The sequence below is a fragment of the Podarcis gaigeae genome, assembly GCF_964106915.1.
Source record: "Podarcis gaigeae genome assembly, chromosome: 1".
Taxonomy (NCBI): domain Eukaryota; kingdom Metazoa; phylum Chordata; class Lepidosauria; order Squamata; family Lacertidae; genus Podarcis; species Podarcis gaigeae.
In genome coordinates, this window is record NC_139678.1 from 81279108 (window position 1) to 81300385 (window position 21278).

Genomic DNA, 21278 nt, shown 5'->3' on the forward strand with positions numbered 1-21278 from the left:
GTAGTTAATGTTTTATTTCTTGAAGAGTAAGCCAAATGAAGGAGGCAGCTGACATCCCATGTCCTCTTTCAGCTTTATATGCATTTCAAGGCTAAGTTTAATTCTACTGGATCCAACTTTTACTCAGACCACATGGCAAAGGGGTGGGGTGTGCTTCTCTTACAATTTCTCTGGGCGCGGGGCAATCTGGGTGAGAGAAGCAGCCAGAAGATGCTATTCAGAGAACATGCTAAACAAAAATTCCCAAATGTGCCAATGGCCCTAAAAGGTTGCCAACTCCTGGCCTAACAAGTCACAAACACCTCATAGCAGATTCTGCATCACCTCTGCTTAAAAAATGAAAGGATGACTGGAAACACAGACAATAAAAGCAAAGAGAAAATGATTAAATACGCTTTTATTTAGAAGAGTGTAAAAATACCCCATTTGTTTAAAAACTGGCAGTTTAAAAATATATGTTGGCAATAGATATGTGGCTTATACCATTGAGTGAGTTATGCCTCCAATCCAAAACAAGCAGAAAAAGTACTTGAGTCTGGGCTTGTGATTCCATTTGGTAGAGGTACAAATTCTGTCTGGAGGGAAGAGCTACAAACATTCACTTTTGTCTATGGCTTATTTCTGCCCAGAACAAAGCAGCTGAATGCTACTTGCCATTGGTTCTACATGAGTATCTTTGGCTTATAAGGAGCTGGAAATGAAACACGCTTTTCCAGCATATGCATGCACACACACACAAAAACACAACATTGTGGTTTGTTCTGTTGCCATCACAATCATGACAACCAGCTTTAGCTTTCAAAAAGGCACTGGCCTTTACTGTCCGATATACATACTGGCATGCTGGTGAAACATACGAGACCGAGATTCTCAGAGCAATCTCTTCAACACCCCATTCTTCTATCCTGATATGTAGCACTATAGAGAAACTGATATTAAAAAGTAATAATTGAGTGAACAGCACCCTCACTTCACCAGCAAGCTCATCATCCAAGAGGAAGATGAAAGGTAGAGGTCTAGAAGGAGGAGGTATGAAAGAACCCAAAACAAAACACTAGACAGGGAAGTCAAGAGATGGAGAGAGCTTTTAACAGGTCACTGGAGTGACAATTGGTAAGATAGTACCCCAGAATCATTCATCTCCTGTACAGAAGTTCCATTAAGTATTTGCATGTTCTTGCTTAGCTATGAGTGAAAGACTCACAAGAGAGCATCAACAGTCTAGGAGGGAATCAGGGAGTAAGTGAAGACAGGCAGAAAACAGTTGCCTCATATTGAAGATACATGGAGATTATAAGCTTCCTCGAACTTCATTCTTCATCCAGGTGCTTGGCAGAGCGCCTCTGCCTGCGCTGCAGCTCTGCCACTTGACACTTCAAGCTGCGCACTTCGGCTTCTAGTCGGGCCCCTGAGTGGTTTGACCCACTCAGCCAACCAAGCAGGACATACAGCGTAAGTAAACCTGACAGAAGCATAGTTTGCACAGAGCGTTCAGGCACTGAGGTGACAATAAACATAAAGCAGGCTCCAAAGAGGACAAACTTGAGGCCCCACATGATGCGGCTCAAGATGGCGACCAACACACTCAACAGCAGCGACAACACCCAATAACCAAGCAGAGCAGCCAGGCCCCAGAGCAGCGCTGTCTGCACCTGTTCAGGGTTTAGCTTCAGGAACTGAGTTGCACGCTCCCCTGGAACACAAAGGAGAAAGGGAAAGGTTTTATAAAAACATTCAACCCAGTGTGGCACTACACCATTTCATGACTATGGCATCACTACATTCCAGAAGGAAGCATCCCGCCCACAACGCATCAGTAAAGGCTCCGCCACTAGTCCTAAGATGCTGCTGCTGCTATTGATGATAATAATGATAATGATAATATTAATAGTTTGCTTGTTTTTGTTTGCTTGTTTGCTTGCTGCCCATCTGACTGGGCTACCCTAGCTACTCTGGGCGCTTCCAACAAATTAAAACACAGAAAGACATCAAAGATTAAATTTTTTAAATATGAGAGTCCAATGGCAACAGCTGAAGTGTCAGAATCAAAGGGAGAAATTCCTCTACCCAAACAACCCAGTTCATTCTGGGCATAGCACTGCTCAACTCAACTGTGCAGACAGAGACACAAGGCTGGCTCATACAACAAATCTGTATTTACCATTGCACATATGCGTGACAGCATGTAATACACCTATTTGTCAGTAGGATACTGACAGACTTCTCCTAAAATATATGATGTGGGAAATAGATTTGAGGCTGCAATTTGAACACACTTGTAAATAGTCTCCTTTGAACTCAGTGAAGCCTACCTCAAGAGTTCTGAAGCACAAAGTGGGCGGGGGGGGGGGTCAAAACACACTTTTGTTGGAAGGATGAAATACACCAAGATATAAATTTATAAGCACATTAGTTCTCAGAAAAAATTGAACTGGGAAACTAGCTAATACCAGATCAAACTATTTAAAAGAAACTATGAGGCCCAAAATACGTTAAAATTAGATAATAAACGGCTTTTGAACAATATTTTCTGAACACTTTTTACAAAATCCATTTCACTCTTGGTGTTGTTGTCACCTTTGTCATTTTAAAAAGATCAGATTCAATTTGAAAGCTTTAACCCACTGACCCCGAAAATCAATTTTATACACACAGACGAAACACGGGGTTGGAATCTAATTAACCACTTCTGGATGCTTAAAGACTTGGATATGCCTAGAGGGATTTAAATCTGTACAACATTATCTGCCACAATCAAAAACACCATTTGGAAAGTCACATCCAGTTCACAAGCAGGAAGTGTATGTCTGAGAAATGCAAACACCTCTTGGACAAACATGACTCATGCTGCATCTCTGAGCCAAAATAACAATAACAACAATAATAGATTAGGAATCAGTATGGGTTCAGTCGTATTCCTATATGCCAATCCCAGCCCTGCTCCATCCCACCACCACCACTGACATAAGTTTAACATCACAAACCTATGCTTTATTTGCTTGGAAGACAGTCCCACGGAGTTGAGTAGGGCTGCAGCCTAGCTTACTCATGCTTTAAAGACAAATACCGGTAAGTAAGAAAGGGGGACTGAATATGTGACATCTTTTGGACTCCTGGGGTGGTATTCAGCTAAGTTTGTCACAGAGTAAACCCACTGAAATGAACAAACATGGCTAAGTTATATTAATTAATTTCCATGGGTCTGCTCTAAGTAAAATTTAGTTGAACACCACTACCCCGTCTTTCCATCCAACCAATCTCCTGGTCACTTACCAGCTATTCCAAAGGAAGTAAGGAGCTGCCCTGTAATTTGAGCCACAACAAATAATGCTGAAGAGATCCCAGAGGACACCATCCAGACCAGAGAAGAAATATTCTGCAAGAAGAGAAGATGCACACATGGGTGTTTCCTATTCACTCCATTACCAGCCGTCAGAATTCAAAAGGGCTGTCCCTTTTGTCAGAACCCATCTGCTTGGGTACCGAAATGTAGCGATGGATAGCTGATGAAATGAGTGGGAATTAAATAAAGAGCAACAAGATGACATAAAACTGGTCAAAATCAGTTTGGTCATAGATTTAATTTAGTCATCTAGAAAAAGAAGGTGGTACAACTCTCCTTGGACTCATACCAACTCTGAACAAAGCTAAAGGAATTTATACAGGAAATGTTCCCTCTTGTTCAAAATCCCAACACAAAGTAAACTAGCATGTCAAGGCAAAACTCTGACTGGTTTCCCCACCACCACCACATAGCAAAGTGTTCAATTATGTAATCCCCAACTGCATTCTAAGGTGGTTCAATCCAGAAAGACCTGTTCACTGTGCTTTCCCCCCTAAACATTTAGCTTATTTGTCCACCAGTTAGCGACTTGCCACAGATACATGAAAACCACTAAATATCATCACCACCATCATCATATTGAATTTATATACCACCCTATACTCCCAGGTATAGGGGCAGTTCACATGAACTCCTTTCTTACCTCATTCAATATTCTAAAGTTCTCTCGTCCAATCAAATCCTCCATTGTCTCGCTCATGGCACGACCCACTTGGGATAGAAAGTCCGGTTCGGCATACTTTGCTCGCTTTGGCTCATTCCGGTACTGCTGGGCATCGGTTATTCCTATGTGAGTGAGCACAAGCAGTGCTACTACGGCCAAGATTGGTTTTGGCAGGGGCTGGAAGCAGCTCCGTAACGAGAGGCCCCATCGAGTCATGACTCCTGCTGTTGTCTTTGCAACCAACTTCTCTGCAAAATAGGAGAGATCCCTAAAGTCATGTTTATCTAGTACTGCAAGCAATCTAAGGAGTGACAAGGATGACATTTTAGCCATGCAAATATATGCCACCTCTTCTCACTACAACACCCACCACATAAAGAGAAATTAAGTAGGAAGGTGAGCAGAGCAGACTACTAAACTAGATGAAACCATTAGTTCCATTGCCCCATGTCAAATGCAAGCAAAATGGATTCTGCATACAGTACAAACAAAAAGTCGAACTTCATGCAAGAGGATGACCTGTACTAAGTACATTTTGCATGCAACAAGACAAACTGTGTTGAACAATAGCTGTAACTGGATGAGGCACACACCCTCTGTACAAATACTAAGCCAGGGGTTGCGAACCTATGGCTCTCTGGATTAAGTTGAGCTCCAGCTCCCATCAGCCCCAGGCTATTAGGCAGATCGAGCAGCTCTCTAATGAACGCTGGAGACCATCGTACTCCTGTCTGCTCTGCAGTATTTATCTAGCAACCTATACACAGAAGGACGCAGGGGGTCTACAAAGAGGAAGGTGAGACTCTCTCTTGCGGGTGCAGGACTGACTTGGTCTCAAGTCACTGGGTGAAAAGTCTAAATAAAGGGCCACGACCCCACATCCCTCTCCCGTTTCTCTTACAGAGATACAACCTCACTCCGCCCCCCAAACACAATTCCCCCTCCCGTGTTTTTCTCCCCACTTTCTGAAGCCCCTCCTTAGCCTGACTTATTCTCTCCCCCTGCACCTGTTTACAGAAGCGCAGGGAATGCCTGCTCCCGCCTTGAAGTTGTTAATGGCACGAGGGAGCTCTTGCTCCTGGCTGCTCCCGAGAGATTCGCGCTAAGATTCCCACCAGCAGCACCGACCTGAGCAGGAGCGCGCACGCGCCGAACGGGAGCTGCTGATTGGCTGCCGCCGTCGAGGAGAAAAAGCAGAACCGGGGCTGCTTACCTGGGTACTTGGCCTAGAGGGGAAGTCCGGAGCGAGCAGCTTTATCGCCCCCCCCTCTCCATTCAAATATAGCTCCAAGCCCCGTTGCACTCTGGGAAATGCAGTCCGAAAGGAAGGAGCAAGGCGCGCCGCGCTCTATCCAGGAGCATGCCGGGAATTGCAGTTCTTTACAGCGACGTTCACACCAGTTAAAGCAACCACGCACTTCTAATTATAGCGACAGATACTTTACTGTCTGCTTCCCACGAGAGTCCTTCCCGCCGCAGATAGTGCGCCAGATCCAATCACAATTAGGCTCGAGGGTCGTTACTGGGATTTACATTGTCATTCGGTGGGTGGTGCCGCCTTCAGGCTCGTAATTATGGAAGATATCTAGGTTCTTATCTCGATATGAAACTTCAGGGCTCCTTGAGGAATTTCTGCTGCCGCTTCTCTTCCCTGGGATGGAAGGGGAGCTCTTTTTACCAGGTCAGGAGGGAACCTGTATTGCAGCGCATGTAGCTTTAATTAACAAGAAGAAATAGCAAAGACAGCGGCTTCCCTCTAACTTGGGGAGTTTATATCACGCGAAACCTGTGATCTGGCTTTTGAGCGTTTTCTGCACGCTTAAAAAAAAGGGATTTATGACGCTCCTGCGGTGTATTAACATCACAGGGCAGAGGTGGAGTTGAGACTGGACTGGATTTTCAGCAAAACATTCTCCTTACCAAACGCATATCGGGTAGCACTACAGTGGTGCCTCAGGTTACATACGCTTCAGGTTACATACGCTTCAGGTTACATACGCTTCAGGTTACAGACTCTGCTAACCCAGAAATATTACCTCGGGATAAGAATTTTGCTTCAGGATGAGAACAGAAATCGTGCTCCAGCGGCGCGGCAGCAGCAGGAAGCTCCATTAGCTAAAGTGGTGCTTCAGGTTAAGAACAGTTTCAGGTTAAGAACGGACCTCCGGAACGAATTAAGTACTTAACCTGAGATACGACTGTAGTTACCTCGTTAAACTGCAGAGGACAGCAAAAACCACTTCTGCTCTCCTGTACAGCGTTCAGGCAGGTGTCTTTGTGCCCCGTTGCCTTGGCGTGCGAACACGCCGCACTTCCCAATACTCTAAAAACAAAATACCCACGAATTAAGAGCTAGAAGGAGCAGCAGTTGCTGCTCCATCTGCTACTGCAACCGGATGGGTTGCAATTCCTTAGCTCTCCATTGTTCTCTTGAATTTTGCCGCGAGAAAGAGGGACGCGGAGCAGGAGCTGAAAGGCTTCCAAATACGGATTAGCATGCGCGCACTACTCCTCGGTCCCAATGCATGCCGGGATGGTTGTTGATGGGCACGGCTGGAGCCCTCCGGATCCGGAAGGTGGTTGCCTTTCCTTGTCCGTTTGGCCTCGCAGCGATGCCTTTGCTTTCCTTCCTTCCGGAAGTGAGGGGGCGGGAGGAAGAAGAGGAAGATTCCGCTTCCGGCCGACTGCTGGAGTCTCCCGCGCGCTGGCGTCTGGCGCGCGGTACAGTTTAAAGAAGCTGGCCCCGGCCACCGGAAGTAGAATCCTCCTCCTCGATCTCGTGGCCCGGAAGCGGCCGTGAGGCAGAGACCGAAGAGGCGCTCGCCATGTCCCTCATCTGCTCCAGTGAGTGACTCGCCTTCGCCTTTTCTCGTGCCCCTTTCGGCCTTCCGGCTCCTCACAGCATTCTAGGGGGGGCAGGGGGGAAGGGGAGGGAGCAGCCAGTGGTCTACAGTTGGTGGGGGAAGGGAAAGCGGGGGAGGGGGGAATTGAGGGTTCCAAGCACAATAATGCTGGTCATGAGGATGTGTTAAATACATTGCTGTGGGCGGTTGCATGGCCCTCTCCTGTGTCCACAGAGCTCCACATGCCCAATTTACTTGCCCCAGGCCTTTAAAATAACCCAGCAGTACAATTCAGCAACAGTGCTTTTCTGGCCTCCGGTGGAGATGCTGAGGCTGAGAGTGTGTGGTTTCCCCAAGACTGCCTGGCGAGTTCCTAGAAGAGCTGAGGTTCCAACAAGGGGAGCTTCCTGATTTGTAGCTCTGTCTTGCGCCACTAGGGATGGTGTTTGTGACATTTCCCAGTTTGGTTTTATGCATGTTCACTCAGGAGTAAGTCTCAGCATACCTGAAGTAGCTAAATCTTTAGTAAGTATGTTGAGTTTTGCAGCCTCAACTATTGAGCCTCAATCTTGAAGCACAAAACTCTTGGTTGGATCTTTTAAGGTTAATCTTAACTGTCTTTCTGAGGGTCCAAAGATGTTGGAATGGCGGGTAAATAACATTCTTATGACCTTGCATTTCATTTCTGGTGACAAAAACAATGGGTTACCCTGATCTGTCAGCTCAGAGATGAGAATGGACCCATTAGGTCATATAGACTGATCTTTGCCAGAAGACAAGATAGCATTTGCTTTTATGCTGTATATTGCTTTGCAACATTTTATATGAAAATGCAGTCTGTAATCATGTAAATAAATAAAAAGATAGCAAAATTTGGGGCACCGTTGTTATCATGGACATGTACTTAAAAAATTCGCTTGGCAATGGGCACTGCTGTTAAATTGTATTTATTAACCATATAGTTTTCTTATGATTGTAATACTTTGTAATTAATTAAAGTTATTAATTTATGTCATATTAAGGTGATGGAGTGCTTTACAGAATTTGGTAATGATATCAGAGCAGCTCTGCAGCTGTTCCTATTTTTTTAGATGAGCAACTGGGAGTAAGTGGGGTGCCCAATGCTGCTGAGTTATAGTGTGAACCTTGGTTATTATACATTCAATAAGCAAAATAGTATATGATCGTATAGGCATTTCTTTGAACAGGCACCAGCCTCTGATTAACCTTCTTAATCAAACCAGAATGTAAATTCTAGTTTACCATTGTTGCATAGTCTGTAATGAGAGAACCTTATTTGAGTTATTTTTAGTGCAGGAAATACATTATTCTGGTTAGCACTTTAAAAATACTCTTGGTGGTGTGCTATTTGTCGCCCCCTCCCCCAGGTTATGCTACACATGGAATATATCTTTAACAAACTTGTATAGTTCTGCAGAATTAGCAGGTACAACAGAGCAGCACAGATGTTTTGTATATATGTATATCACCTCCTGCTCAATGTATCTAGAAAACAGACTTGTTGAGTGAAGTGGATTTAAGATTTTGCTTTTAATTACTCTTTAGGCTGTTTTAATGCACCTGTAATTGTGCATTCAGTTATGTGGGTGTAATTGGAATTCTGCATCTCGAGGCATTGAAAAAAGCCTGTGGGTGTGATTTGAATGCACGACTTCTCTCTCTCTAGGACTTCAGGCTTTCTCAATCATATTCTATCAGATTTAGAAGCTCTTACTAATTCTCTTTAGAGACTATGACAATCCTAACTGAATGTTAACTAATTTTAACTTTGTGCTTCACAGGTACCACATGCCAAATATTAAAGAGCATTCTTTTTATGATTGTTAAGATTATGGAATGGCCTCTACCCTCAGCTCTTTAGGTTTAGTTATTTTTATATATCTGGATTCTTTATACTTTAGGCCAAAATTATTTAGGCTTGACTTGGCTAAGATGGACACGTTTTCCGACTGTCAATGGGAAAATCTAAATTATAATCTAAACAGTACTAGATGGGAAGCAGCAGACAGTAAATGTTTTGGCAAAGGAGTAATATTCTCTCAAGGTCTGCATTAATGGGTGGTCCACACTTACAGTTCTTACACACTTGCAATTTATTGTACGTGTAGGTGATTTCCACCTTTTTTTTTTTATCGATACAGCTATCAGCTGCTGATTCCTTCTCCAGTCACTAACCTAGTTTAGAATTTCACATTGCTCAGCAGGGTGTGTGGGGAAGAGAGCCCCATTATGCTAGTGCATTTGCTTCTGCTAGAACGCCAGTTAGTTGAATTCAGGCCATTAGTTTTTAATCTTTTATTTGTATGCCACTTTTCCAAAGTTAAAACCATGCTCAAGGCAGCTTACAACAACAAAAAATACATGATTAGAAACATAACATAAGTAGTCATAAACAGAGTGTTAAAAATTAAGATATATAAGGTAAGTGCCAAATAGCTCCTTAACCCAAGGTTGCAGTCGCCAAAATGAAATGTCTAGTTGCCATTTTGGGGCAAGACGGTTCTAAAGTCTTATTTTTCAAATGATGGACTGATTGATTCTCAGTTAAACATCTGTCATTGAGCTTGAGCTAGTTTAAGAGCTTTGAGAACTTAAAGAAGAAAAGTCACTTGATCACATATATATTGGCCTATCCCAACCTCTCTTTTTTTAATGATGACTGCTTCTCAGGCTGCACAGAAAAAGCAATTGAGTTCCAGAAATTCATTCCGATTGTGCAGATAAAATATAACTGATAGACTTCTACAGGATGGGGTATTCGGGTGCGGAAACAGCCCAGATCCAGTGATCCCCAGATGATGGAGATGTCAAGCGCCATCCTAGCCCCCAAGCATCTTCACTTGGTCACAAGTGGTCAAAAGCCAACTGCAAGATGCACCTGGCTAATTTCGAACACCGCATAAACAATAAACACAACATCAAAAAGAACACGACCAAATCGAACAATTTCCACATAAATCATAAGATACAAAATAAAGCTACAAAAAATTAACGGCAACAACCCCCTCTAAACAATACCCCAGCCCAGGATTCTGTTCTGCATCCTCAGCTTTTGTAACTGGAGTCATTCAGGGCCCTGCCCTCCCAGGTTAGGTAGAAAAAGGCTTCCAAGGCAGGGAGCAGGTCTCTGATGGGTTCACATTATGGTCAGTTTATGAAAAACATTCCTGTATTGAGTTCTCACCGGTAATGTCCAGGAATTGCTATCCATGTTGTAACATTTTCCTGCTCCTGCTCCTGCTCCACATAATTGGCTGCTGCTTGTGGGGTGGGGAAATGGGCAGTGCAGTGATGTCACGAGGCAGGAACAAATAGATCTGTGACATCCAATGTAACCCTTCAGCATTAGGCTGCTAGTTGGCAGGATTTTCTAATATATGTGTTTCCATGACTGAAATTTAACAAGTGGAAGGGCTGAAATTCAGCTTTGACCATTGTGCATTGATGTCTAGCAATTGTGTGTTACACATCGGGTTGGATCCATACCAAGTTAGCTCAGCTTGGGTCTTGCTGAAATCAGTGGGACTTGGGTTCCGCTAACTTGATCCTGACGCAACCCATAGTATGTGACATACTGTGCATCTTTGGTTGGTAGGCTTTGTGAAGTTTTAGACTCATTTAATTGTAGAGTTGAAAAGGGACCCTGAGGTCTTTTGATTCTGTGGTTTTGCTTTTGGTGTCAATTTACAAATATGACATGAAGGAATACAAATATTAAAACGGTTGCATTTGATTTTTTTTTATCACTATTGGGACAGAAGAAGAATCAGAAGAAGAAACTTAAATGTCTTCCCTTTTAAACTTAAATAATTAGTAGGAACACAAACTTCTTCAAAGCTTATACATGCTGCAATTTAAAGAGCACACGAATGTGTTTTTTTCTGTGGCAGGATCTGGGCACAGCCCAAATTGAAAGATTGTGTAGTTTAGTGCATTGTGTTATGGCTCAGGTCAGCTTAGGGAAGGAAGAATAAGTTGCACATGAATATATATTGGAAGTTGTGCCTGTCAGGACTTCAGTAGTGGCTGATGCCCATTGAGTTTGGTAGGACAGAGCAAGAAGTCAGAGACCAAGGGTAGGTGGTAAGGTAAAGGTAAAGGTACCCCTGCCCGTACGGGCCAGTCTTGACAGACTCTGGGGTTGTGCGCCCATCTCACTTAAGAGGCCAGGGGCCAGTGCTGTCCGGAGACACTTCCGGGTCACGTGGCCAGCGTGACATCGCTGCTCTGGCGAGCCAGAGCCGCACACGGAAACGCTGTTTACCTTCCCGCTGGTAAGCGATCCCTATTTATCTACTTGCACCCGGAGGTGCTTTCAAACTGCTAGGTTGGCAGGCGCTGGGACCGAGCAGCGGGAGCGCACCCCGCCGCAGGGATTCGAACCGCCGACCTTTCGATCGGCAAGTCCTAGGCGCTGAGGCTTTAACCCACAGCGCCACCTGCGTCCCTAGGGTAGGTGGAGCCAGAGGCAATGACTAGTAGACTCAAACAATTAGAGTTTTGTCCCCATTCTCCCTGCTGAGTTCTACAAGGGCAACACAAGAGACTAAAGTGGAGGATGCAGGCAACAAGGGCCACCACCTTGGACCGGATGTAAGAAAGAAGGCATATGTGGTGGGGGAAACACTGGTTGGGGGCAAACATAGGCTGCCGGTGCAGTGCTTCATTCTCCCTGCAAACCTGCCTCCATTGTCAGGGCCGGTTCTTCACACAATGCCTAAACTAGTAATTCTGGAGCTTGATTAATTTTGTAGTTCATGCTCTTGTTATGCTCTTGTTTTACAAAAGTATACATAATCAAAAAGAAGCACGATGTGCTACAACATTTTTATTGTAGATTCCATTGGGCTGGGATACTTCATTTCCCCTATTACTTCTGTATCTCTACTTCGTAAAGTGCTGTGAAACATGGGTGGTTGAATGACTTTTGCCAATTCTTTCTATTGTCTCTTTTCTTGCAGTTTCAAATGAGGTGCCTGAGCATCCCTGTGTGTCTCCTGTCTCAAACCATGTCTATGAGAGAAGGCTGATTGAAAAGTATATTGCAGAGAATGGGACAGATCCAGTGAACAACCAGCCACTGTCTGAAGAGCAACTCATAGATATCAAAGGTGAGGAAGGACAGAAGAGTCAGAGGCGCTTGAGTCTCCCTTGTGTTTGATAACAGTTGAGTGTGGAGTTGCCAATCTTAGTCTTCACCTTTTAAGACCTTGGGTGGCAGGGAATTCTTGAAACCTGATCGCTGACTGATAAAGGGTGTTGTGCTTGAACAAATGATCAGAGTTGATAGATTCTGACAATACCTGAAGAGCACGACATTAGTTACCCTTGTTCCAGGGTATGCTGAAACCAGGATGTTATGAGGTACTGGTCTAGCATATTGCACAACAGGAAAAGCTAAATCAAATATTGATAAGGATAGTCTCTCTGCCTTGCTATTTTGTTGTCTAATATGAGTGTTCCAAACGCATCAGGGCCCGGTGAGGTTATAAATGGGTCTAGATAAAGGAAGGGTTGCTAACAAAAGTATTCAGTGCTTTAAACCAGGGGTAGGGAGCTTGTGACCCTCCAAATGCTGTTGGACTACTTCTCTTACCATCACTGGCCATGCTGGTTGAGACTGATGGAGTTGGAGTGTAGGACCATCTAGAGGGCCACAGCTTACCCACTTTTGCCTTTAACTCGAGAGCAGTCTGCATACTCGCCTCAGTAACGTCAGCATCTATGTCCTCCCACTTGCCTTCCCACTTCAGCAAAACTCCCTCTACCCCCAGCTCTTTCTTCTCCTTAGCTTGCTTGTGGTTCCTTCCATCTGACTCACAATCCCTGTGGCCTTCTGCTCCCCCCACAGTTCACTCTTTTGACTTCTCAATGCATGGATGTCATGAGCAATGGATAAAGGCAAATAGGTGGTTGTTGAATTGCAGCAGTTAAAAAAGCTTGCAAAAGGCATGTGCCTTTTGAACCATTCTTCCAAGCAGCCTTGATTTTAAAGGCGTGTAAGGCAGGTTTGTAAGGATAATAATGGACGGCTCTTTCTGGAAGTAATGCTTTCTTGTTCCTTTGTAATCCCCAGTTGCCCACCCAATTCGGCCAAAGCCACCATCTGCTACTAGCATTCCAGCCATTCTAAAGGCACTTCAAGATGAATGGGTAAGTATCTTTAATATATATATATATATATTGGGGGGGGGGGCCCTCCTCTGCTTGCTGAGATGATGGAACTGGAAATGTTCTCCTCTGTGTCTTAAGGCATTCCTCCCTGCTTTCAGCCATGCTTAAGAGTGGCAGGAAGCAAGAACGTTCAGGATTGGTAAGTTTTTGGAGGAAGGAGACTTCTAAGCCAGGAGTGGTTTGCTGCTCAGAAAAAAATCAATACAGCACAATGTTTTGGCCAGATATTCAAGAAACTACTCCGGTGTTTAATGCAATGTGGCCTAGCTGTTGCTGTGCCAAAGATCAGTTACTATGCTGATGTGCTTCCTTAGGATGCTGTCATGCTGCACAGTTTCACGCTACGCCAGCAGCTGCAAACTACACGTCAGGAATTGTCCCATGCACTATACCAGCATGATGCTGCCTGCCGTGTCATTGCCCGTCTCACCAAAGAGGTCACTGCTGCAAGAGAAGGTAAAGACGCAGAAGATGATATGTTCTTTGGGTGGTGTCCAGGGAAGCAGTCCACAGTGCCAGCTTTAACCTGCCAAACCACCTTTTCTCTCTCTCTCCCCCCAGCTTTGGCAACTCTGAAACCCCAGGCTGGCCTCATCGTTCCCCAGGCTGTACCTTCTTCACAACCCAACGCTGTGGTAAGTCACACACATGTATCGGTCAATAATTCTCTTTGTGCTCTTTCTTCTCTGGGCTAATCATGCTCTTCATTGTCTTCCTGCAGGGTGCTGGTGAACCAATGGACTTAGGAGAGCTGGCTGGAATGACCCCAGAGATTATCCAGAAGGTAAGAAATATCCCTGGCTTGCTATTGCCATCCAGATCATGCTATAGCTTATACAGTTACGATCTCCCAATCTGAGCTCTATAGCTGGCTTTGTCTGTAGGAACATGCCACTTCCACACTGTTGTGCCTTCCCTTTCTACATTACGGCTGCAGTGTCTAACAGGTCAATCAGTTGCAGCTTCTTCTGTTCTCCGGCTTTTCGGGAATCACTGATACACCCTGGCTGTCAGAGCAAGCAGAAAAGGGTGGGCAGACAGATGCAATAGCCTCTTCTCTGTCATGGGGCCATTCCCCAGCAGCAACAGGCAAAAAGTAGCGTGGGTCAGCAGCATTGTCCCCTGCCTATTGATGTGCTAGCATACCATGCTTGAAGCTGGCTTCTCCTAATGCTGTTCTCTTTTTGCAGCTTCAAGACAAAGCCACAGTGCTGACCACGGAGCGTAAAAAGGTGAGTGCCCCTATCTCAATATTTGCAGGCAGGGAAGCACTGAATGATCCAGGGGTGCTTGCAGTATGTTTGTTCTCATGACTGCTGCAAAGGTGCAGCTCCCTGTGCTAGGATGCTCCTGCTACAAGGAGTTTAGTTCTATGTTGTTTTTTTGGCAGAGAGGGAAGACCGTGCCGGAGGAGCTGGTGAAGCCGGAAGAACTCAGCAGGTACCGGCAGGTGGCTTCACATGTGGTGAGTATGGTGATCATAATTCATTGGGAAGGCTACCATGAAGGAATCATCTCATATAAGCCGAACATTTCCTAGGTTTTACAAAAAAAACTGTTGAGCACCCTCTCTATCTGAACAACTCTGCACTAGTTATCCATTGATCTAAGCCTAGGGTAGAGAACCATGACAGGCTACTTTGACAGATGGGCAGGATTCCCCTCACCTGTCAATCACCTGATGTCAGGTGACAAGCAAGACTTGAAAGCACCACTGACCGGTGCTGACTTGAAATCTGTTTTCTGTAGGGGTCACCCAATGCTGGAGGGCATGCTGTCACCACCTACCATCTGATTCATGATGACAGCAACCCTTCTTTGCCAATAAACAATTAGGAGTACACTTTAAGGCTCTCTATTGTGAATTGGAAGCTGCATCTCTGCCTGCCTCACACCTGATCTCTTATATGCCAGGCTTGGACTGGAGGTTTTCCTTGTCTGCTGGAAGTTTAACCATATTTTGCAACATGCTGGCCTGGAGTGTGAAGGCTCTGAGCTCTTGGACCTCTGTTGCCTCCTCCAGCCTTTCCAAATTAACAATACTTTGCTGCTTTTGCGGCCAAAACCAAACTGGTGTTGCTCTTTGCTAGCAGCTTCTCTCTTGATTCTGGAACAGCTTCAAGCTCATTTACCATTTGATTGCACAAGGAAAGTAATCAATCTTGTTATTAATACCAGGATCACCACCGTTCTTTCATTACTGTTGCTGTGGGCTTGGAGCTGAGTCTGCAGATTCCTGTCAAATCATGAGGAAAGATTGCTTGTTCTATCAGGGATACAAACTGGGAAAAGTTTGGGGTCAAGCCAAGTGTTTGCAGACACTCCTCTTGTATACGATGAGTTGTTTTGCCTGACTCTTGTTGAGATGAAGCAGTAGGCCCTCTCTCATCCTTTGCACTGAAACGTTAATGTCAACAATGTTGCTTTTGCACAGGGACTGCACAGTGCCAGTATTCCTGGCATCCTTGCTCTCGACTTGTGTCCTTCTGACACCAACAAGATCCTCACAGGTATGTTAAGACTTCTGTTTCAGTTCCTTTCCTGAGTAAAGTGTTAGGACAGTTTGAGCCATGGGGTCCTTTGCTCTCTTCAAAAGCCACCTCTTCTCCTTTGGTTCCATGCTTAGGTATGGGCAGATCAACCTATTTTCATTCCGGGTTACTTTTGCTTGTGGTTGATCTTGGGTCTACCCTGTCTGGGGTTTTGTAGATTAAAATGAAACTACAAAAACATTTCAGATATTATATACATTTGTCCTGTAAAATACTTATTTCTGTATGCTTTCCAATGCATTTCTCCCTAAAAATACTCATTTTTCTATGAATTTTGTTTTTGCAATACATGAGCCCCAAGACAATATGTGCTGAAGGAGTGTAGGGTGCTCTCCTTCACTGGGCCTTTGTGGTCTCTTTGTTTTCCAGGTGGAGCTGATAAGAATGTTGTTGTCTTTGACAAGACCTCAGAGCAGATCCTGGCGACACTGAAAGGTCACACCAAGAAGGTCACCAGTGTAGTCTTCCATCCTTCCCAGGTAAAGACTGTTGTTTGTTGCCTGCCCCATTCCCTCCACCCCATGCCCCTTATATTTATTAAAATATTTAATATAACTTTAGCGTGTTGATGAATTTCCTCTGCAGTTGCCTGAAACAATTGTATGATCTCCCTTGAGGTCCCCTTATAGATAGAGAATGCACTCCATAGGTCCTCTTGAGCTGATGATTAAGGACACAACTGTTCTGAATTCAATAAACAAAGCTCTTGTTTCAGCCTAACTCTTCGAGCTTTATTCGCTCTCCTCTGCAGGAACTGGTGTTCTCGGCTTCGCCAGATGCTACTATCCGGATCTGGTCGGTCCCCAGTGTTTCATGTGTGCAGGTTGTGCGTGCCCATGAGAGTGCCGTGACAGGGCTGAGTCTCCATGCCACAGGCGATTACCTACTGAGCTCCTCTGATGACCAGGTGAGATCGAAACCAGAGGTGGTCAGGCCCAGATTGTGTTAACTGCAAAGCTCTTTATGTTACATGATATCTGCAAAATGTGAAGCTGCACTTGTATATTTGCTTATTAGCTTTATTTTAAACATTTCTAACTCATTTTTTAACATAACAATTCTTCCAAAGTGGTTCACACTTTAGAGATAACAATTAATAAAACAATCTAGTTCACAATGAAAAGGTACAAACATTGACATTTTTAAAAAAATCCAAAACATAAAACAGTAAGGATTAGTTAAAGAAAGTTTTCCAGAAGAAACATTTTGCCATATACAAACCCTCCACCTTTCCTCTCTTTCAGTATTGGGCTTTCTCTGACATCCAGACAGGTCGTGTTCTCACCAAGGTCACAGATGAAACTTCTGGCTGTGGTAGGGGCTATGCATTTGGTATTTTGGTGAAACTTGCTTGGGAGAGGGGAGAGTCTGCATGTTTAGTGTGGTCTGGTTTGGCATAATGTTAAACCATAGTTTAGTGTTCTGAGAACAAGCATAGCTTTCCTCCAGCCTTGTTCACTCCCCCTCCAGTACAGCCTCAAGGAGGAATCCAAAAACTGCTGCTTCTAGTTTTTGTGTAACCACAGCTTGCAGTGTTGGCTGAACCTGGACAAACTGAGTTGTCACGACTGTGGTTAATGGAAACAAGATAATATCAAGTAATAGTTTATTTGCTTATTTCAACTGAGCTTATTTAAGATTAATCACAGTTTAGCATGTTGCACAAACTCTAAACTGTGGTTAATCTAAACCAGAAGTGGCAGCTTCTAGTCTCCTTATGATTGCACTGGGGAAGAAGGGAGACTTTAGATAAGCCTTGTGCGGAGGGCTAGGCTCATTCTCATAAAGCTGAACCATAGATTAGCATCATTCCTAAGCACAGCTCATGTTTTGATACATGGGTGGGAGAAGGCTGGGTAGGGACTTCATTTTCCCATAGGAATGGCTTTCTCTCAGCTTTGTGATGATTCACTATCTCCTTTCTCTGCAGCTCTGACCTGTGCCCAGTTTCATCCTGATGGGCTTATTTTTGGGACAGGAACAATGGACTCTCAGATTAAGATCTGGGACTTGAAGGTGAGAAAAGGCTTGGAATATTGAGCGTCATGATATCTACCTTAAGGATAGCTGATGATGTTATGTGACACACATAGAATATTCCAAAGTGCTTTATAAATGCCGACTCCTTGTCCATATTACTGAATGAGAAATTGCATAAAAGCTAGGCTTGCACAGTCATTTGAGATCTCAAAAGCCTGCTCTGCAATAACTCGGAACAGGGCTTTTGGTCCCAGTTCTGTGGAAGAGCATTCCTGTTGAGATATGACAGCCACACACTATCTGCATTTTTTGGGGGAAATGGAAGACATTTGTGTGCCAACAGGCTTTCCTAGGTGGATAAATGGGTATTTGCCAGGAGTCTCTACTTGTTAGGGTTTTAATCTTGTTTTAAATGTACTTGTTGTTTTAACTGCTTTTGAATATATTATGTATAAATTGCATTGAGATGGTGGTTTAGAAAGTAATTGATAGACATTGATTATAATGGTACTAATATGAGCAAGGAATACTCAAGAGGTGCTACTACTGCCCATTCTAGAGCTTGAACTAGATTTAGAATAGCCAAAGATTCTACTAGTATCTTCTAGTTATCTCCCATAGTTTTTGTTACGTGAATGGTGCCACAGACCGCCTGAGTGGGTTACGCAAACCCTCTGGGGTCCATAGACCACCAGTTGGGAACCACTGAGTTAGAGACATCTCACACTGATGTCATGAGAAAGTGGTGCTTATCAACATGCTTAAATTTTCTATACAATTTCAGCAAGAGTCTTCTAGGGTCCCTACTGTAAGTTCTTCCACATCAAAAGATTCATTTTAGTTTTGCACTGAAAACTCTTTGGAAGCACTTCATCTTTTCTTTCAGTGACTCTTAACCTGTTTTGGGGCCCACTATCGAAAGACCAGTTTTAATTACCTGTCTACCTGAAAGTTGCTATCACTTCCGAAGAGGAGCCAGACTCAAAATGCCATGCAGAAAGTATGCCACAGGGAGGATATTTATTCACTGTGTAGGCAGGGAAGGTATAGAAGCTTTGTATCCTTTGGGAAGACAAGATCAGGCCTAACATGTCTCTAACACATACCGACTTGTTTTTCTCAGGAACGGACCAACGTTGCAAACTTCCCAGGACACTCTGGCCCTATTACTAGCATTGCCTTCTCTGAGAATGGGTACTACTTGGCCACTGCTGCTGATGACTCCTCTGTCAAACTCTGGGATCTGCGCAAACTGAAGAACTTTAAGACCCTGCAGCTGGACAACAACTTTGAGGTTTGTGTGACCCTCTCTTGCTCTAGTTAGGCCTGTATTCCTTCCCTTTCTTTTCTTGACAGCACTTGGAGTTTTCTCAGGTTCCTCCCCATCATTTTAAAGCCCAGTGCAACCATTTTCTCTACACTTTTGGCAGCTCTCTGAACCTTGCATAGCTGTTTCCTCTACTTTGACGCACCTCCTTTAAATGGGCAGAGGTTGCTACTGCCCCAGCCTGAGAGGACTGGGCCCAACTACTTCTGAAGTGGATGTGTTCATCTCAAATACCATTTTTCTCTTTAGGTGAAGTCCCTCATATTTGACCAGAGTGGCACCTATTTGGCCCTAGGTGGCACTGATGTCCAAGTCTACATCTGTAAGCAATGGACGGAGGTTCTCCACTTCACAGGTAAGGGGGGTTCTGGGTCCTGTGTGCCATCCCTGAGGGGCTTTATATTCAGACATTTGTACTGTTGGCAAGTATCACTGTTTGTGGTGTGTGAGGTGACAAAACAATGAAATGATTTCTCACTCAACTGTCTTTGTTTCCTTTCCTGCAGAGCATAGCGGCCTGACCACAGGAGTGGCCTTTGGGCATCATGCTAAGTTCCTTGCTTCGACAGGCATGGACAGAAGCCTGAAATTCTACAGTGTGTAGTTTCTCCTACCAGGATGCGTTGAGAGCAGAGCCTATTCTTCACTGTAGTGTTAAGATAATCGGGGCAACCATGGGGCACATGGGTGGAGGGTGGGAGGGATATGGGGGGAAATAGGGTGCATCATAGCTTTTTATCTTGGTTCAGGCTACCTGTAGAATGGAAAGTTGAGCCCAGTACTAAATGGATTTGTTCTCCTCTGTTCCTTCAGCTTTGTCTGTGCTGTGATTGTAACAATATTGAGCCAAACCCATCCAGTGTTGACCATCAAATGAGGTTGGTGGCAGGAATTAAGGCTGAAGAAAGGGATGGGGAGATGTGCAGGTTTTTTGTATGCAACTCTCTAGTTTCATTAAAAAAGAATATTAAACTATTACCATTTAAGTGTCTAAATAAGCAAATGCACAGGGAAGTTGTACCTCTCTCACACACTCAAGCATAAAAACATTTCAGCCTCGCTGACTTAGGTGAGGATTGGGGTTTTTTTTTTTAAGTACTTTCATATCACTAGAAACTTACGTTAACATACTTATCTACCTGTATCAGCAAATGTGGAGGGCAAGACACTTTAGAGAGTGTGGTGTACAGCTAGGAAACTCCCCACCCCCAGCTGGAAAGCTAAGATTTGCTTCACATGTAATCAGGTGTACAGGTTCAAAAAGTTGAAAATAAATTCCTTGATAGTTGAGACAAAGTATGTTATAGCCAACACTGGCTCTATGAAGTAAAGACACAATGGAATGAAATATCAGGCTCTCACTTTCCCCTTTATGCACAAGAAAGTAAACGTAAAAGGGATGAGAATGTATAGTGACAGACCAAAATCTGAAAGTGGGACAAACATTCCCCTTGCCATGCTAATGAGCTCCCGGTTTGGATGGGAACTTGTAGCTTGTTGTAGCCCCTGATGTTTAACTAACTGGAGAGTAATGGCAAGAATTGTAAGACACTGGAAGGTTGGCCCTGCTTTTATTGCAAGCAGTACTGTGGACCAGTTGTGTTTTATCTTTGGTTGTCACCTATAAGCTTTTCTCTATGTAAGTAATCCATGCAGTGGAGAATAACTTTCAGGGCTACAATACAATTCAACTTCTTGGGAGTAAGCCCTTTGAAACAAGTGGGACTTCTATGTATCTTCAGTATAGACTGATCAACATGCATGGAATGCACCATTACCCTCAATTGTTGATATTAGTCTACATAAGGAGAGGCCTGCCAGATTAGACCAATGTCGCATCTAGTCCGGCATCCTGTTCTCACAGTGGCCAACCAGGTACTTGTATGAAACCCTCAAGTTTCTGTGTGGAAATGGTTTTCTTCTTTCATGTTCTGGATTTGTTCTAGATATTTACTCATGCTTTTATTCAAATCCATTCTGTGGAGAGGCATCTTTGTTTCCTCTTGCAGCAGAATGGAGGAACTGGGAATAACAGTTCTACAGATCAAGTATCTACCATGATAGGCACCTACCATGATAGGCACCATTAAGAACACAAAATATAGTGGTACCTCGGGTTACATACGCTTCAGGTTACAGACTCCGCTAACCCAGAAATAGTACCTCGGGTTAAGAACATTGCTTCAGGATGAGAACAGAAATCATGCTCCAGTGGCGCAACAGCAGCGGGAGGCCCCATTAGCTAAAGTGGTGCTTCAGGTTAAGAACAGTTTCAGGTTAAGAACAGACCTCCGGAACGAATTAAGTACTTAACCCAAGGTACCACTGTATTGTATTTCCAGGCTTACAAGCACAAGAAGGGGTCATATGAAGC

General features: G+C 44.2%; 2 protein-coding genes across 7 annotated transcripts; one reads left to right on the forward strand and one right to left on the reverse strand.

Moving 5' to 3' along the window:
* Positions 1 to 380: 380 nt before the first annotated feature.
* On the reverse strand, positions 381 to 10202 carry TMEM109 (transmembrane protein 109). Of its 6 annotated transcripts, none has more exons than XM_083699989.1 (5): positions 10056 to 10116; positions 5221 to 5658; positions 3987 to 4255; positions 3274 to 3376; positions 381 to 1693 (listed from the first exon to the last, which is right to left on the reverse strand). In XM_083699989.1, exons 3-5 carry the CDS (start codon positions 4221 to 4223, stop codon positions 1311 to 1313), a joined length of 723 nt encoding a protein of 240 aa, XP_083556115.1. In that variant the 5' UTR covers positions 4224 to 4255; positions 5221 to 5658; positions 10056 to 10116; the 3' UTR covers positions 381 to 1310. The 6 variants fall into 6 exon arrangements, with proteins under 6 accessions (XP_083556115.1, XP_083556116.1, XP_083556117.1 ...); XM_083699990.1 differs by having other exon boundaries at positions 5221 to 5701; positions 10056 to 10088; XM_083699991.1 differs by lacking the exon at positions 10056 to 10116 and adding an exon at positions 6350 to 6525.
* Positions 6679 to 19871, forward strand: PRPF19 (pre-mRNA processing factor 19). The gene is made up of 16 exons (XM_083699428.1): positions 6679 to 6851; positions 11833 to 11982; positions 12948 to 13024; positions 13360 to 13501; positions 13607 to 13680; positions 13767 to 13829; positions 14236 to 14277; positions 14436 to 14510; positions 15480 to 15555; positions 15967 to 16076; positions 16349 to 16504; positions 16842 to 16911; positions 17528 to 17613; positions 18701 to 18871; positions 19154 to 19259; positions 19411 to 19871. The coding sequence occupies exons 1-16, from the start codon at positions 6833 to 6835 to the stop codon at positions 19506 to 19508; spliced, it is 1515 nt and encodes a 504-aa protein (XP_083555554.1). The 5' UTR covers positions 6679 to 6832; the 3' UTR covers positions 19509 to 19871.
* Positions 19872 to 21278: the final 1407 nt, after the last annotated feature.